Below are 18380 nucleotides of genomic sequence, written 5' to 3' on the forward strand. Positions count from 1 at the left end.
ACAGAAAGTTTAGAAAGAACATGAAACCCGTGGTGTTTCAGGGGTGACAGGACATAGCAGTGGAGGTACCTTGCTCCGATTTGGACTTTGAGCCACGTTCTGAACATGTGCAACCAAAGCCAAGTATTTTTAAGTACCAGTGTTGTGGGATTTTTTGTTTTTTTCCCCTCTGAGAAGAAAACATAGCAAGGATTGCAGTGTCTCAGTATGGGTTCGGAGGTGTGACTTCAAGTCTGAGTCTGGACTAAAGCTGATACTTACTCTCCCTGTCAGCCCTGTTGTGACTGGCTGTCAGGTCATTTGGACTGGATCTCCGAAGGTGGGATGTGAGACTGCTGGTGCAGGGTGCTCTTCTGTGCCGCTCGGCGCAGAACGAGTGGAGTCGTGCTGGCAGGGCAGGCAGTCTGCACTGAGGAAAACATGCTGGATTATGTAAGGCCAGTGGCTTGAGCCGTTCGCTGCAGACTGTTGGCGATATGGTTATTGTGCAGTGAAGGTACCTGCATGGCTGAAGTACAGCTAGAGACGTGAATCTTGCATTTGGAGAACAATTTTGGTTTAATGTGTAAATATGCTAAAGCAGTAGTATTACATATCCTAAACATTTAGATGTTTCTAATTCTGTGACGCTATTAGTTGAAGAAATGGAACGATCTCAGCTATATTTGTTTGAAATTCTTTTAGTCATACTAGCGAAGGAGGTTTGGGTGTGCTTTTTAAGGGATTTGTGGGTAATAACTCTTGGACAGGTACTGCTTTTTATTCCCATGGCAGCATGTTCTGTTTGCTATAATCACTGTTTCCTCTAATGTTCAGTTACTTTGCATGAGATCTTTTTATCTCCCCTACTTCAGAAGGAAGTACAAGTTACAATATGGCGTATGTCTTTCAAAACCATAAGAAAAGGTGAAAAATAGAGAAAAAGATGTATTGATATACCAGTTACTAAATCTGTCTTTAAAAATGCTTTTTCAGGTTTAATAAAGCCCTTTAATTAGACCAACTTTCATATACAAGTCTTCAGAGTTTATTTAAACAGAACTCTTTTCAGGAGTAAAAAAATTGTTTTCCTGAACTTCATATTCAGCAAAAAGACTTTTTTTACCTCCTAATTTTAAAAATTACATAGATTATCTGTCTCTTGAAGCTGTACTGTTCAATGAGTGACAGTAATATTGTTAAGACTTCTCTATTTGAAAGCTGTGTTACGCTTGAAGGCTTTTTATAGTAAAGTGAGTACTAACACCTATTGTCACATTTTCCTTGGGAACTCTTTGTATGCTTACTAGAAGTGTTACAGAACCTGAGAATCTGGATTACTCATCTGTACTGTTTAATGGGCTATGGAGCCAAAAGGTATTTAGAATTTTCATTGCTGTGTGGTGTTCTTCACTACTTTTTCTGAAAGTTAAACCTGATTTACCCATTCATCACTTAGGCCACTTTGGACTAGTGTGGATTCTCCAAGTTATTTAATCCTGTTTTAGGAGAGTGTCTGGGTTTGTTCTATTTTGGGGTGTGGTGGGAAACTGTAATTTGGTCAGCTTAAGTTGGTTGGCTGTTGAAGGAATGTGTCCTCAGCAAGTTTGTTGATCCTCCTACCTTAGGAGGAGTGGTTGGCTTGCCAGCAGTGGGGCGTCCGTCTTTGTGGATGCAGAGAAACTTGAGGACTGGCACAGCTGAAACGTTGTGAAGTCGAGTTAGGAGAAGCGCACAACTTCTGTACCTGGGGTGGAATAACGCTGTGCATCGATCTGGGCAGGGAATCGCCTGGCTGATGAGCACACCGATGGAGAGAGCGGACCAGGCGATGATGGACGAGCACCATGTGCATTCTGTGTGACTAAGGCATGCAGTAGACTGGTCTATGCTAAGAGGAATGTGGCTACCAGGTGGGGAAGCTATGCTCCTCCGCTTGTCAGTGATGAGGCTGCTCTTGGAATACTTTTTCCTGTTACTCTGCTTTCCCCAGGTGTCTCAAAGATGTTGAGAAACTGGACAATAGGGTGTCAGTGGACTGCTGAAATGGCTAAAAGCTGAGACCGTAGCTACTCTGAGGAGAGAGCGAGGGAACTGTTCTTGTTACTTCTGGCAAAAGAGGGTTAGTACACAGGTTACCTAGAGGGGCTGTGGAAGCTGGAGGTTTTCAGGACTTGAAAAGGTCATGTCTGACCTAGCTAGTGTTGGAGATAATCGTCTTCAAGTGGGAACTGGACAGATAACCTCCACAAGGCCTTCCTACCAGCATGTCTGTGGTACTCCTGTTTGCTGTGGTGTTAACTGTTAGGAGACAACTCTAGGGACATCAGTTGAAAGCAACGTAGTAATGAACAAATTTTATTTCAGTTGAATTACCTGCATGGTGCTGTGAAGCTCTCCAAGACACGTTTTAATGGTAGAGTGACAGATTTACTCAGTATGTAGTAACTCAAGCAGATCACACCAGTATTTGATTGTGTGCTTGTCTTAATTCTAATAGCATTCACTTGGGAGCCTGATAGTTTGATTTAATGTTTCTTCAGCTGCTATAGGAGATTCCTCAAGCTGCTCTTCCAGTCACTGGTTGTTATATTCTAATTTTGCAAAAACTGCATTATTTGCGTTTCTGCAAGATCTTAATATTTAAGACAGTGTAATTCATTAAATATAATTTACATCTTTTTAAAGATTTGCTTTCATTCACTACTGTTTTTTTTAGATAACGTTCTGTAGAATTAAAGAGAAAGAAATCCTGTTCTTGAGAAAATTTACCAAGTGCGTAGCACAGAGTCTCTTGGTGCAAGACCACCGCGTCTGCCAGCCTGCATTGCAGTCAGGTTAGCGAAGCACTAGCTGGTTCTCCTGCTTGTGGTGTTGCTGCCTGACCTCTTGTGAGGCCAGACGGTCGCTGGTATCAATTGTGAGGAGGGGTACCCTAGAAAACCAAAAGAGGAGAGAGAGTAGCAAAGTCTTTTTTTTTTTTATCTTTTCTTTTCTTTTTTTCTCCTCTCTTCTGTTCAGAGCAGATACTCTTTGCAGCAGTCAGGAGTGTGGGAATAGCTAGAGGATAACCTGAAGGCCTGGAACAGGCAAGGTAAGGTTGCATAGGTCTGTGACAGAGCTGAGCTAGTTACAAGTTGATATTCTGCTGTGTCCTCCTCCCTCCCTGCAAATGTTGGAAGCTGGAGGCAAGAACTCTGCAGTAGGAGAGGAGATCGAAAGGAAGATGAAACTTTCAGGCTCCTGGTTCCGCTAGAGACTAGTAGTTAATCTACTAGGAGACTGCAGTCTGCTCATTTTATGTTTGACTTGCACAGGTGGAGAACTCATGATTTAACTTTCCTGAGTAAATGGCTGTGGTGATTTAAGAGCTCGTCCTGGTGAAGACTACTACTCTTTACTGGACATGCAGAAGGCAGCATGTGCCAGCTTAGCCATTTGGAGTCTTAGCATGAGACATTTCTGTAACGGTTTAAACGAGCAGGCTGCAAGGCAAGGTCAGAAGCATGCCCATACTCTGTACAGTTGCCAGCCTCTGGCTCAAGGAGGGAGACAGCGAGAGGGGTGGCATTCAAATATCATCCCATCATTCAACAGGCTGCCAGAGAGGCTCTGGTTGCTGGTCAGTTCGTGTCGAGTGTTCTGCAGACTGTGCTGAAATGGTACGTAGACGGTAGCCTGGATCAGAATACTCCAGTTGTACTGGTTGTCTTTGCCAAAGCTTAACATGAGTATTCATGAAAAACCTTTAAGAGAAAAGTAACAGGTTAGTACTAACTTGCAGCAGTAGATGAGTTTCACTGATTTAATTAATAAAATTCTGTGTGGAAAAAAATCTTTGTAAGCTAACATATTTATTGTGATCTTTATTTCACTTGAAACGATTCCGTAGAAATTGAGACTCCTGTCCTGTAAGAATAAAATGAAACGGTACCTGTTTAGGGAGTCTGTGCTTTTCAAGGGTTATTCTGAGGACTACTCTGTCTGTTGATCTTAACTAGCTGAACTTCTAAGGAAAGCAAGGTGGTGAGAATTGCTGGGTAGACAGGAATGATCAAATTAGCTACTCTTTTGATTTTTCAATCTGTTGCTTGTAATACTTTAAAGGACTTACTATGCATCTGTTAACTGATCTTACATATATTTTCTCTATGATGGGTTTTGATGGGTTTGGCTTATACCAGCCCTAATTTCCTACTATGGTTATTTTGTGTATTTGGAATGTTCAACATTTTCCCAGTCTGGTAGAAGGTGTGTGCTGTTGTCTGAACCACGGCTTCTTTTCGTCTGTTTGTAGTCCTGCCTTGCGTTTGTTGGAGCTCTGAGATCCCTATCAGTTAGGAACTCTATGGTATACTAAACGATGGAGAACACATCTTCTCCTGTCTCTAACCTGTAAGCAAGCATCCAGCCATCCTCTAAAATACAGTAAAGCCTCAACTCTTTTATCTGGGTCTCCAGTAGAACACCAGAACAAGAGTCGGAGAGAAGGATGACTGTCTTTGTATGCACTTTTATGTACTGATACCTAAATAAACAAACTCTTACATTTTCCTTCTGCAGGAACATCATTTGCAACGGGCTATCTCAGCACAACAAGTTTTCAGAGAAAAGAAAGAGAGCATGGTTATCCCAGTCCCTGAAGCGGAGAGCAATGTCAACTATTACAATCGTTTGTATAAAGGAGAGTTTAAGCAACCAAAGCAGTTCATTCACATTCAACGTAAGTTTATAAATGTTGGTTTTGTTCCCCCCACCCCTAATTTAAATTGAGGAATCTTCAGACAATCTTGAGGACAAAGCTGCTACAATATTCAGAAAGTGGGAGGACTCAGAAGTCCATGGGGGATTTATGTATGTAAATTCCAGTATATCTTCTCAAGTTGTGGAAGAATTTAAGGTTGAAGGTAAATGTGAGGTTTTTCCTGCTGTATTTGTTTATGGGCTCAGTGCTGATACTGTTTATCCATGTACAGTAGCTGGCAAGCCCTGTCCTGTCTGTTAGTCATCTAGTATTGTCGATCAAGCCATTCTTCTTTTCTTCTTTCTTCTTCCCCCCCCCCCTTAATTCCGAGAAGGAATAACTGAATTAGCCTGGTGGCTTCCTAGTTGCTTATAGTAACGCAGGGAGTGGAAGAGGGGTTGTCTTGCTTGCTGAATGAGTCTAGAATGTCTGTTAACTCAGTAGATCTATATAAAGGGAGATCAATAAAATAAGAGTTTTTGTAATGAAATCAGCCTTTGTACTACGGATTGTGATAGAGTTCTTGAAGGTTCAGTTTCAACTGTAGCATGGATGGGCTATGGGAAACAGTTATTTTTCTCTGTGTTGTGCTAAAACTGTATAGAGTTCCTTTTCTGTAGGGAACTCTGAGCTTATTTTACAGATAAAAGGAAGTATTCTTTTGCCTGAATCTAGTGTTCTATGTCTTAAAAGATCTAAGTAATTAATCTAAACATGTAGTTAATTATAGTGCTCTCTGGATTAATTTGAACTTTTTTTTGTTTGATGTTCTGTTGATAAGTGACACAGGCTTATAGTTCGTTTGTTCCTTGGCACACAAATCACGTTTGTCCTTCGCAGCATGTGGTTCTAGGGGGTTATTTTGTGACTTGGACTTCTCCCAGGAGTCATCTTTGTAGTAAAACTTTAGATTCAGTCATTGCAGTGGCTTATCAGTCCTCACGGTGAGCCCAGATTCAGCCCTGGGTGTCTGCAGCGAAAACTTGTCACAGGTTCATGGCTTTTGTTGTTAATTGTGTTGGAAAGAATACTGACCAGGCTCTGCTAAAGCACGTTGAACAGGAGGAGTGTGGTTGTCAGTTGTTAGTTTGGGGGCTGTGCAGACAGCGTTGATTTCATTGAACTTCATCTTGCCAGGCAGAGTGTGTTGATAGTCTCGTCCTCACACACTTTTTTTTCAGCTGCCTCAACAAGAGGCTGTTGATCTGCATGTGAATTTGAGCAGAGAAAGCATTTTATGTTTGTGTGTCATCTGCTAATAAACCCGACTGAAATCGAAGTCAGGCAAAGATATTTAAGCCCAAACCCAGCTGTATATTGAAGAGCCTTGCATCGTTTCTCATCAACATGAAGTTTCCTATTTTTTCCATGTATTTACAAAATGAGAAATATTTGGAAATAACATATTCAAGATTCTCTGATATAGTAGAGATCATGCTGGTAACGTGAGAAAAGAGCTAAAGGAAATTAAGTATTTCTCTCCTTAATACAAGAAGCAAAGCTACAAGCAATGCAGATTGAATTAACTGAAATGAAGCTGCTGAATGAGAAATGTATTTTATTCTTTTCTTTGTTGGACATTGCCAGAAACACTGTAAATATTGTTAATAAACATGTCTAAAAGTGTTAAATGTATTATGCCAAAACATTCTTTGTCTTGTTGAGACTCACAGTCTTTCTGGACAGAATTACAGAAGGTATTTGAGCTGAAGATAAACATCAGATACTGCTCCAAGATAATTTTTTCCCACATATTCTGGCTGGAGTAGGTGTGATACAAGGCAGCTTTATGCTACATAAATGGCCTAGAAATTATTTTTTAATTCTAAAAGCACAAAGAGCAACAATACTTACTTTGGCCAGGGAAGTTACATAAGCTGATAGAAGCCAAGAGGCCACGTACTATAATCCATACTGATTAGAAAATTATGAGTAAGCCTAAATAGTTTCGCAGTTCATCTGGTAGCCCAGGTTTTTTATATTTTTAACTTTACTAGTATCATTCTTTTATTTAGACCAATGGTTCCAAGCAGAGAAAAGTTAATTTCTTTGTGAGGCGTGGAATTCATGAAAAAGCATCCATCCCATGCAGCATTGGGCTTGGGTAGCAGCAATTCAGGTGGCTTTGAACTGAGTGTAAATAAAAGCCTTGAACACTCTAATTATTCCAGTATGCTTAATAATTTTTCAAGAATGTTTGTAGCTTCAATAACGTGATGTATTGTAAGTTACTAAGTTACGTGGCAAAGAGATTTAGTACACTTGTACCTATGCTAGAATTAAGCTAAGTGAGTATAAGAAAATTAATGTCTCTAACAGAAACAATAAGAATGGAGAAAAAAAATAAATATAATATATAATATAATGTTAATATATAATGTTATGTTAATATTTATTTTTAATGTTATATGTATGTATTTTACCTATGTGTGTATATTAAGAGTAATGATACCAAACTAATGCTTTATTGTAAATAATGCAGCCAGATTGTTCAAATAATCTCCATTATGTTGTGTGGGATGAACTCTAGTTTAAGTGAAGGGAAAAAAAAAAGTGGAGTGTGTGCATTTCATGTAACTGAGAGTTGCCCATTTTTTGTTCATTGTGTGTTCCACGTTTTCAGAGGATGTTGAAGCAGGGTCTGTTCACGCTGTGTTTGCAGCCTGGATGTGTAAACAGGTATTTGCATGATACCTCCTCTGCCGAGGTGGAGAGGGCTGGAAGCTCTGTTCCCATCAGATGTGGTAGACTTAAGAGGGCAGACTTAGATTAGAGATAAGGAAGAAGTTTTTCACTCTGAGGATGATGAGGCACTGGAACAGGTTGCCCAGAGAAGTTGTGGCTGCCCCATCCCTGGAAGTGTTCAAGGCCAGATTGGATGGGGCTTTGAGCAACCTGGTGTAGTGGAGGGTGTCCCTGCCCATGGCAGGGGGGTTGGAACTAGATGGTCTTTGAGGTCCCTTCCAACCCAAACCATTCCATGATTCTATGACTTGCCGCCGAGGTGGTGTTTTGTTGGTTTGTTACTGCTTTGGATATAATTACCCTGATGTGGTTCTCCATTTGCTCCTGGTCAGCACAGATGGACACGCTGCCACCAGGTACAACGCTGCCCACTCCTACTGCCGGCACCTTTCTCGTGTCAGTGAACTCTGGGAAGTGATGTGACAGTGTTGTGGCCGAAACCAGGACAGACAGAAGGCTTATCTTTCCGTGGTTAGGTGAACCTCCATTTATCAGTTTTCTGGCATGGCTCGTTGTGTGATTGCTGGTGTTGGCACAGCGAGGTGGTAGGAACGTGGCTGGGGAGGGAAGCTAGTGGAACCGCTTGTTTCAGTGGTGGCTTAAAATGACTGTGGAACCACAGCATTAATTTAGTTAGCGAAATGAAATCCGTTAATTTAGTTAGGTTAAACCCAATTTAATGTAACTTAACGTAAAAACAAATCGTGTCTCTGTTTATTAGTGTAAACTGTTCCCAGGGGAGCTCGGGTAAACAAAAGCAAATCTCTCTGACAGGTACTGCCAGTGGGAGTGGTTAAAGTGGCAGAGGATGTAAACTCGGTTGGTTTTGCAACAGCAATTAGCAAGCCAACAAGTTCGGAGCGTTCAGACGAGGTAAACTTCACTGGTAGAATCACCAGGGCCCTGTCCCACAGTGCACTGTGGAAACGTGCAATGTGGAGAAATGCAGAAGCTTTGGAATAGGAAAACTGCATTCATCAGTCAATCACAAGAATCTCCCAGGAGCTACCAGGAGGAAGGGATATAGATGATCCATTTTTAACTATGTGAACTAGCAGGTTGGTTGTTCTTGGCATGCTAACTAGTAGCAGGTGATCTGAAGTACAGTGCTTTCTGTGGTTGAGCCTGTTCTTCCCTAATTCTTGCAGGCGTGAATGAGCAGTTGCATCTGTTGCTACGATGGGCAGAAACAGAGTGTGGTGAGGGATGCTTACATCACACAGCACAGAAACCACCTGTAGCTTGCAAAGGCTTTCGAGGCCAGCAAGCTGCCATACTGGAGGCCAACTCCAGGATGAAAAATGGCTTTTTCTGGAACCAGTGCAGTTCACTCAGTGCTTGGGAAAAGAAGAAAACTGGTGATTAAGGTTGTCGCTGAGAGTATGCTTCCAAAAGCAGTGATGGACAAACTTCGGGGAGCTAGAACACTTCCAGGGGTGTCTCAGAGCTGTGGCGAGCCAGCTTGGGGTTGATTAACTCTTTATGGTTGTACGCAGCAGTAAAGGAAGAGTAACAGCATGGGATTTCCTGAGACTCGTAGACCTCCAGGCTGCTGAGACTTTGTGGCCTTCCTGTCTGCATTGAAACAGGAGGTGGAATGCAAGTACTGCTTCCATTGCTTCCATGTCGTTAACCTGCAGCCTCCGTGTAAACCATCTTTCTTTGAAAGTGGACTCTATGGATAAGTACGGGTTACAACAGGTAGTATGAGAAGCGTTGCTGAAGGTGTGAAAAGCAGGGTCTGTGACAAGGGCTGCTGCTGCTTTCACACTACTGATGTCGTCTTGTATAAGAAAATGAGACGGGATTTATTCGATGTAACTTATTCCTGGCAAGTACATATTGGGTACCTTTTATCTTGTGAGTTTGATTGTTTGTCAAAATATTTTTGTAGAGTTGAAATTCATAGTATAGTTCTAGTTTTGTTGGGTTTTTTTTGTTGTTTAGTGTTGTTTTTCTAAGAATTACTGTTTTTTTCCGTTTTCCAGTATTTCAGCACTTCATTTGTTATTCATGAAGTCTCAAAGTGAGTGATAAGAGCTGATATTTTATCAGCAAGAAATTTAGTACTATGTATGAAGTTAGGGGGACTTGAGATGTTACTTAGCCTCTGGTTCACAGGGGCAGATGCAGGAATGTTACAGCCAGAAGGGGAGGTTCTGCTTTTCTTCCCTGTTCCACTTCTGGTTGTGTACAGCCCGGCATGTCTTGAACTGGTCCTGGTGCTTACTGGGTACCTCTGCAAACTGATTCAGCTTGCTAACAGTGAGCAGTGAGAGGGAGGGACTCTCCTGCCTTCTGCTGAGCTGCACCACATGGTAACTTTAGATACGACAGTGCACTAATCTGCCACCTCTATTTGAGATGGAGACCTCACCGCCTTATCACCAATATTCATAATGTGTTCCTGAGGGTGGCTGGTCTTTTGAGTTGCTTGTCAATGGAATGCTTGGGCTTTTTCTTTTCTTCTTGCTAGTCTTGGTCTCTTCTGCTGGTGGTATCTCACTTGAGCCTGTCTGATTTTGTTCGGAAGGTGGTTCAGGAAGGCGCATGGCTCAGGAACTTTGAGTGACTCTTCTTCCCTCGTTGTGGAAAGTAAGGCAAGCTTGCTGGCACTGCTTACAATTTACGGGTGAACAGCTTCACATCTTCCCTGTCATAGGCATCCTCCTGCTCACTGATACTCTCGTTGAGAAAAATTGACTTTAAGTAAACATGTTGTTCTCAGGGGATTTCTGAATTGTCTACTGGCAGGTAATAGGTTGCCTTTTTTTGTGTGTGTAAGATCAACATCTGTCTGAGGGTAAAGAAGCAGTGCCTTTTCTGGACTTTAATGGTTTTCTGTGCATTCTCACATAATATGTGAGAACATGGTTAGACACCTGTTTCTTGGAGTGGAGACAACTGCTTTATTGTTAGGAGAGCTCTTCCAAAATGATGGGAATATCTGGTCTAGAAAACTCTGGCCACTTCCCTTGAGTGGTGTTGTGATTTCCCAGTGTACATTAGGATGGTAGTAGTTTTGTAGGCTTTGGGGGATGGTTTTGGGGTGGGGGAGACTTTTGCAATTTCCTTTCTGGTTAAGGTGGCAGCTTATGCTTAAGAGGTCATTGAATTGCAGGTTGTAGTGGAGGGGAGGTGGAGTATCGGGCATCATTCCATAGGAGCAGAAATATGAACTGCCAAGGTTGACTTGGCAGGGAGGGCTCTGAAGAGTTCTGAAACTTGGGTGAACAACAGGTGGAGTCAGACACACTCAGTCCACGTTTGAAGAGTGGTCAGCACTGTGTGAGGGAGAAGTGTTTTCCAATGTGGGAAGGTGGGCTGGAGTTGAGGAGTGTGAGGGTTACAGCTGAGGTGGGACAGTTCACCCTGCTCCGGTGCGTGGCTGATGTGGTGCACTGTTGGTGCCAGCACTGCAGTGCTCCCAGGCAGCTCTGCTGGGACCACACAGGAGAAGCTGGAGCAGAGCTTATCGGAGCTGAAGGTGGCGTTTAGCAGACTGGTTTCATCGAGCCCAGCACTGGTACTTGGCAGCAGGTGAATTGATACTTGGCTAGTCACTGGCCGTTCAGCTCTTCCAACAGGATCGTGTGGCAGTCGCCCCCGGTGCTGTAACAGCCTCTCTTCTCACGTGCGTGGTCCTGCCTGGTGACATTTTAATGCAATTGTATGGAACTGTGAATTTAAAAAACAAAATAATCTGGGTCAGTTTTTATCTCAAAACTTTTGATTCCTACAGACTGCCACTAGAGAAGCAGGATCCAGTGCTGTAAGCTGTAGTTTAATACACAGTTGTTAATTGTTAGAGGGAGAGCTGTGGGTCGTGTGCCCAATGACAGTGTCTTAAAGTTGCAGTGCAACTTATTATATGAATTAATATTATTAATAATTCCACTCAATTCATAGTTAGAGCCCATTGTTATTAATTTCGTCTTGAAATAAATTTATTTTAGTGTGTTTGCAGTGTGTGTGTGAGGTCAGAGTTAGTACAGCTGAGCACTGTCTCCTCTGAGAGGTAGCAGTTTGCAGCTGAACGTGGTGAGGGACTGCTTGCTAGCACTGCTCAGCTGTGTCTGACTGAGTCTCCGTGCCTAGCCAAGTAGGTTGAATGCTGGCAGTGGTTTAGCTAATTTATTGCATTGGAATACAGAAAAAGTGGTCTTGGGCTAATCTGAGATAGGAAAAGAATGTGCTGCTTACCCAGCTGTTCCTTGACTGGTCAGACCATGGGAGAGAAAATGAGAAGCTTTACTATAACAGCATTAAAAAAGCATCTTTGCTCTTGTTTTGCAAAGATACGTTCAAGTTTCTGTGCCTGTATGGTAATTTTTTCAAGCTAAATCTTTTTTTTTCTGTCACTCTTTCAAGCAATGTAAAATAAAACAAAACTTCTTTGATTCTCTTCATATTGCAAGTCAGAGACAAGCAACTTCTAACTGTTGTCTTGCAACTGTTACATGGGGAAACTTTTTAGCAGAAAGAAAAAAAGTGTTATGGCAGAGATGTGCTAATCCGAAATTTTATCGATAATTTTTGATTTCTGATTGTCACAGGCACGCTTCTGTGTTTCTACAGTATGTTACTTACCAGTATTTAACTTTTTTTTTGTGTACGTGCATCTTTGTTTCAGCCTTTAATCTGGACAATGAACAGCCAGATTATGATATGGACTCTGAGGATGAAACCTTACTGAACAGACTGAATCGGAAGATGGAAATCAAGCCGCTGCAGTTTGAAATAATGGTTGACAGACTTGAGAAAGCCAGTTCTAGTCAGGTATTGTACTGTGTTAAGGAATGACTGTGGTTTTTTGATTTGAGTTTTCTAGTGGGGTGGTTCTGGGTGGTTTTTTGTTTGTTTTTTTCAATTTGGTTTATTTCCTACTAACAGGATACATGTGTGAGTCTGCAGTTACAGAGAAATCACATTGCTGTCTCTTATTGTCAATGTTTGTAACTTAGAGAAACAGGTAGGGAGGGAGCTTTTGGGGGCTGGTTGGGGGCTGGTTTTTTAAAATTTTAATTCCTGACCACAGTGTGTTAGGACAACTTACAATGTCTTTTTACTTGTGTTAGTATGGAAGAAGCTTGTGGTGATTGGTAGGTGTATAGATTTGGCTATAAACATATATGAGAATCCAGATTCTTTATTTCACGTGGTATTAATGGGCGTTGACTGCAGTTGAAGTTTGAAGGTTAGAAACTTGGAAGCATAGACAGTGAAGCAAAGCATTAGTTAAGACTGGGCCCTTCTAGTAGATACTGCACAGATGCAAGGAAGAAAGTTAGGCTCCAGTTCAGGCTCGGAGGCTGGTTTCCTTGCTTTAGAAGCAACGATGAGCTGTGTGTTTTTTAGTCATTTACGTTATCAGAAGGGTACCAGTATCTTAGTAGTCAGTTCCTGAAGTGTTCCAGGAGGCTGCTGTCTGGAGAAGGGTCTCAAAGCCAAAAACATGACTAAAAATTACATCTGAAGGATCAGTTTCTGAGAGGCAAGTTTGAAGTAGGTGGAGTTATTTCTCACTGAGATGGATGTTTTGCAGCAGTGATAAAGCCCTTGCAGGATCTGTATCTCTGCCTCAGTTACTTAATTTATTTCAATGCTATGTGTTAAGAGGCCAGAATGTTACATTCTCTACATCTTAGAGAAACTTTAACAAGGATTCGGTAGATTTCTTAGTATGCTAAGAGCAGGGGATGTAAAGAAAAAAATTGCAAAGTACATTAGATGATACTTGTTGAACATGTGGTACTTGGATCTCTTAGAGCTTTGATGTAGGTACCCCTGTTTGGCTTGCAGTTAAAGCAGTTCTAGTTATCACTTTTCAAGGTAAATTTGCATCTCTTTTATGCTGGTTTCATCTTTCATTGCTTGAGTAACAAAGTTCAGTGTAAGAACTGAAAGATTTTTTTTTTTTCCTGAACTAAAATATTTTAAGAATATGGATACTCCTCTGTAGGCAGCTGCCCCTTTCTCTTAAACATAAATAACATTGAAGCATTACAGAGAGGTGAAGAGTATTTTGAGGCAGAAAGTGCTTATTTAAGGAAGTCAGTGAAAGAAAAGATCTTAGGTGTACATGAAGCATTGTAATTGATTCTTACAACATAGGCTTCCTCTCGAAGGTAAGGTGTGTGAGGAGAAATCCCTCTTTGTAGATGAAATTTTTATGGGACTTTGTGTAGTATTTTCTGCCTGACTTCAGAGATTGCGATGGTTGCGATCGAGCTGCTTGTCCTGCTTTTGGGCTACAGAAACTTTTCAGCTGATGTTGAGTAGCTCTGTCCTGAGCTCCGTTAGGAACGGGAAGATAAAGACAGCTCTTGCAGGTTACTGGAGCTTGAGAAGGAAGTTTGGCTGCCTGGCACATTCCTTCCCCACGTGGGGTTATAATGCTCTCAAATTCTATTTGGGGCTACCACACAATTCACTTGGCGTTTACATGACTTACCTCAGAAGTATGAAAGGATGTTGGCAGGAATGCCTTCCTCGCCAGAGAGAGGGTTCCAGGCATTCCTCTTGAGCGTTTTGATAACCTGATTTAAGCAAGGAATATAGGGGCTCCGCATCATGTTGCTGGTGGTACTTGCAAAAGCAAGCAAGCAGTGTCAAATTTAACTTTTCTAACTGTGTACTCAAGGCAGAGACGATTTTATTTTTTTTAAAGAAATAATAGAAAAAAAGGAGTAAAGGGCAAACAAGACTGAAGGGTTTTTTTAAGCAGTATTCCCAGTGGTGGGATGACGTTTAAGTTGTGTGTTAGCTACACACAATCATGACAACCTCTACATATAGATAGGGCATGCTAGTGAGTATGTGTGTGCGTTTAACCAGGCTGATGTCCATTCTAGGACAGACACAAAATTACTGTTTTAATGCTGCATGAGGTCATAAGCACAGAGGGACTAGTGATCTCCTTTTGATTATTTTCTTTTTCCTTCTTTCTTTTAAAAACAGTTCAATGTTTTTCTGATTCTACTGTAGGTTGTAAGAGGTTTGTTCCATGCTGGCTGGAATTAACAGTTATAGTAGCATTTTGGATATCCTTATTTTTTCTGAAATGTATTATTTCTTTCCTGCTTCTCCTAACATAGGGACAAGACTTGACATACTTTGACATGTTGCAAAACTGCAACTTTAAGTTGTTCAGTTGATATTTTTCAATTTATAAGTCGGACAGCACTTCATCTTCCCCATATTTTAAGTGATACTAGAGATGCTGTTTTGTTTTTATGTAATGAATGGGTTTAAGATGATATGCGCATGTTAAACTACTGTACTAGTTAGTCAGTGATGGTTTTGTATTTATTTAGAGTCTGGTTTCCATATAAAAAGCTTAACATAAAAAGGAAAAAAAAAAATACTAGCATGTAGTTACCTGTGTTCAGCTACCTCCTGCTGAAATAACTAAGCGGAGAATGTCTTTCTGTCTCTGGGCTGCAATAAACAGGGACAGTCATTATCCTTTTCTATTGCAAACTAAACATTTTTGGGGAAAAATTAAGAAACTGATTTACTTCGGATTATGTTCTGTCTACAGTAAAACATCTTCTAGGGAAATCAACACTAAACTGCAAACAATCATACATTAATAATGGTTAGCTACTAAGAAATTTCTTTTTTTTAAGGAAAAAAATAGTCAAAGTGATTCCCAAATCATGATCTGCAGACTGTAGTGAGTTATTTATATCCTGTGCTTGTAATTGCTTCAAACAGTGTTCTCAGATTTCGTGAAAAATTGATGAAGTTGTACGTTGTGTGAAAGTTTCTGAGAGATGATGCTGCTGAGTCAGAAAAGTTGAGAACTGTATTTTTAAGTTAGGAAGGCCAGCTGGTAACTTAAGTGCTTCAATTCAGATCGATAGTTTTTTCCTCCGTTTACTCTCTTGTGCTAGGAAAGAATCAGGTTTTCTTAGAAAGCGTACAAGGGATGTGAATGTGCAGTGACTTGCTCACTGCATCGCCACCCCATCCCACCCCCATCTCAGTTGCACCTTTTGCATTCTCTTTCAGCTTGTCACACTTCAGGAAGCTAAATTGCTGCTAAATGAGGATGACTACCTTATCAAGGCTGTATATGACTACTGGGTAAGAAAGCGCAAGAATTGCAGAGGGCCATCTCTCATCCCCCAAATCAAACAGGAAAAGAGGGATGGCTCCACCAACAACGACCCTTATGTTGCCTTCCGGAGGAGAACTGAGAAGATGCAAACAAGAAAGGTAACTTGTCAAAATGTACTGGTTTAAATTTGTCATGTTAAATCCTGCAGTGACAGGAATCATTTTGATTCCTGTCTAGCATCTCCCAGGATCTGTCCCGTGGTATCACAGTTCCTGATCTGGTTGTCTCTGTTAATAGTGGCAATATCGGATGACCCAGCTAAATCTCAGACCTGCAGAACGATGCAGTCAGTGTGTAATCCGTCAGTTCTCTGCAGACAACTTTCAGTCTGTCCGTTTTTCAGAAGGGGCGATTTAGAGGTACTGGCACCTAAATGGGCAGCTGTGGGACGTGTGGGTTGCAAACGTCCCCTTCTGTGAAAAAGGCGAAAACGATCTTCCGTTTGCAATGGAGTAAATAGTTCAGATTTTGTAAGGAAACCTGTAATCTCCTGGCATTTTATGTCAACTTTGTATGTGTATGTACACAGCCTTCCTGTGTGCAGAGTCAAGGCGGAAAAGCGCTGTAGGAACCGAGTCTTGAGTTCCTTGTTCTGACAGACTCCCACTGGGTTGATAAGGAATCTGAACAGAGAAAGCATGAGGGGAAATGGCTGAAAAGTTCTTCTTCAGCTTGATCTTAAAAGTTGGAGTTTACTTACTTTTTGTGGCTTTGTCTATCAACTAAGTTACGCTTTAGGAGAAGTTGTTATTTTTTTTTTTTTTCCTGAGTGTACTTGTGTGATTCTCACTTGCAGCAGCATTATGTAACTTTTTTGCTATTTATGACTCAGCGGTTTTGCTTTTGACTTAAAAATTTGTTTAATCTTTCAATAGAATCGAAAGAACGATGAGGCATCTTATGAGAAGATGTTGAAATTAAGAAGAGAGTTTAGCAGAGCCATAACGATTTTGGAGATGATTAAGAGAAGAGAGAAAACAAAACGCGAGCTATTGCATTTAACGTTAGAAGTTGTTGAGAAAAGGTAAATTGCAGATTGTATCTGTAAGAAGTCGTTTATAACACAAAGGTTTCAATTTTCATCAGACAGGCTTGAAAACACATCCTGTGATGTATTTCTGTGTGGATGCTAGTCTTCTGCACATGTGCATGGCCGAAGGCTTACATAGCACCATAAAATTCAGAAGCTAAAATAGAAAGGTTTTATGCAGACCATTTGCCTGTTTTTTGTCTTTCAAACATTTCTCAGTGGAAATGCCAGTATTATGTTTTTCATCATGTATTTTAAGGTACCATTTGGGTGATTACGGAGGTGAAATCCTCAATGAAGTGAAGCTTAATAGACCTGAAAAAGAGCTGAGCACAACTCCATCCACTCTTCATAATGGAAACCATCACAAAGTTCAAGAATGTAAAGTTAAGGTAAGCTCTCTGCTGCACGTGTCGTGTTATGGATTTCATCGTTCTTCTGGATATGCCTAGGAGATGTTTGCATTGGAAAACTGAGTAGGAGGCCAGAGGTAGGAGAACATAGGAGACGGGAGACTGCTGTGCTTGCTCCCAGTTAAGCATTTGTTGTCTTTCCCACCGAAGTTTTAAAACGATTGGCTGGCACTGCTGTTCGTTTCTTTAAATGGCAGCATTGTAGTTGTCTTCCTTTTCCTTCCCGGTTCTGTCTAGTTCCTCGGAAGGTGATGTAAACGTGAAGGTGTTAAGTGGACATCAGGGCCTCCATGAGACTGCAAAGCATAGTAAATTATTCTTCCTTCTCCCTTCAAAGGGATTTTTCTCATAGCATTGTCCATCAGTATTGACTGGCAATCACTGCTAAGATAGTCCTGAAAATACAGGATTTTACTGAATTACAGCTCGAATGCCAAAGGATTCTAGAAGCTGTTTTGAACTGTTTGTCATCTTTGATTAGTAACGTTTCCAGGCACAAGAATGCAACTGTTACGTCTTGTTGACATCCGAAAAAAGTTGCAAGCAACTAATAGTTTAAAAAAACGCTGGAATTTGTAGTGGTTTGTCATTACTGAGGCCTGTACACTTCTCAGCAATACTGAGTAGGCATTTTTGTATCTGCCACTGCTTGGCTCTCAGTATTAGGTAAGTAGCAAACACAAGAAGGTAGAAGAAAGAGCGACTGAATTTGGGAACCTTTAGTTTCTGCAGAGGCAAGGAAGGCTGCCCTGAGAGAATGAGTGCAGAAAGATGTGAGAGTTGCTGTGTGTCACACACGAGTTGTTTTGTCTTTCTAAAACTAGCAAAGCTGTGGAATGCTGTACTTCATGCGACTTTGAAGTCTTCCTTTACATTTTTTTTTAATCTGTACAGAAACCCAATGGATCTAGTTTTATTTTTATAATTGACCTTGTTAGTAAGATCCAGAGAAGTAGTAATCCGTAGCTAGAAATGCTCAACTTCAATGGTTTTCTTTCTTTTTTTTTTTTTTTTTTTTGTGTCTCATGAAGAAACATTGCTCTCAAAGAAAAAGAAAATAAATAAATAAATAAATAAAAACCAAAATAAACCCACAAAAAAACAAAGGGAACTCTTTATCTTCTGTCACTGTTCAGATCCGGTACTTAATCAGGCCATAATTATTTTGTATACTCATTACGATTTTCCTGCAAGGACTTTCTTTACGTCTGTGCAGAAGAGTTAAAATACTTTTTTTCCAGAGAATCCTGGTTAACCATGAGTGTGACTGAATTTGTTGGTTCTGTTGACATGTGGTTAGAATTAGATAAAAGATAGTGGTATAGTCATAAGCAGCTTACACTA

At 40.9% G+C, this 18380-nt stretch overlaps 1 protein-coding gene across 2 annotated transcripts in view; it reads left to right on the forward strand.

Annotated features, from left to right (window-relative positions):
- EPC2 (enhancer of polycomb 2) overlaps positions 1-18380 on the forward strand; it is a 50260-nt gene that overhangs the window by 13672 nt on the left and 18208 nt on the right. For both annotated transcript variants that reach the window (XM_086615342.1, XM_086615343.1), the window contains exons 2-6: positions 4543-4702; positions 12102-12247; positions 15485-15691; positions 16469-16617; positions 16883-17015. In XM_086615342.1, the coding sequence (XP_086471468.1) occupies positions 4543-4702; positions 12102-12247; positions 15485-15691; positions 16469-16617; positions 16883-17015 (795 nt within the window). The remainder of the gene's footprint in view (positions 1-4542; positions 4703-12101; positions 12248-15484; positions 15692-16468; positions 16618-16882; positions 17016-18380) is intronic.

This window comes from Tauraco erythrolophus, chromosome 8 (assembly GCF_009769465.1).
Source record: "Tauraco erythrolophus isolate bTauEry1 chromosome 8, bTauEry1.pri, whole genome shotgun sequence".
In the NCBI taxonomy this organism is placed as follows: Eukaryota; Metazoa; Chordata; class Aves; order Musophagiformes; family Musophagidae; genus Tauraco; species Tauraco erythrolophus.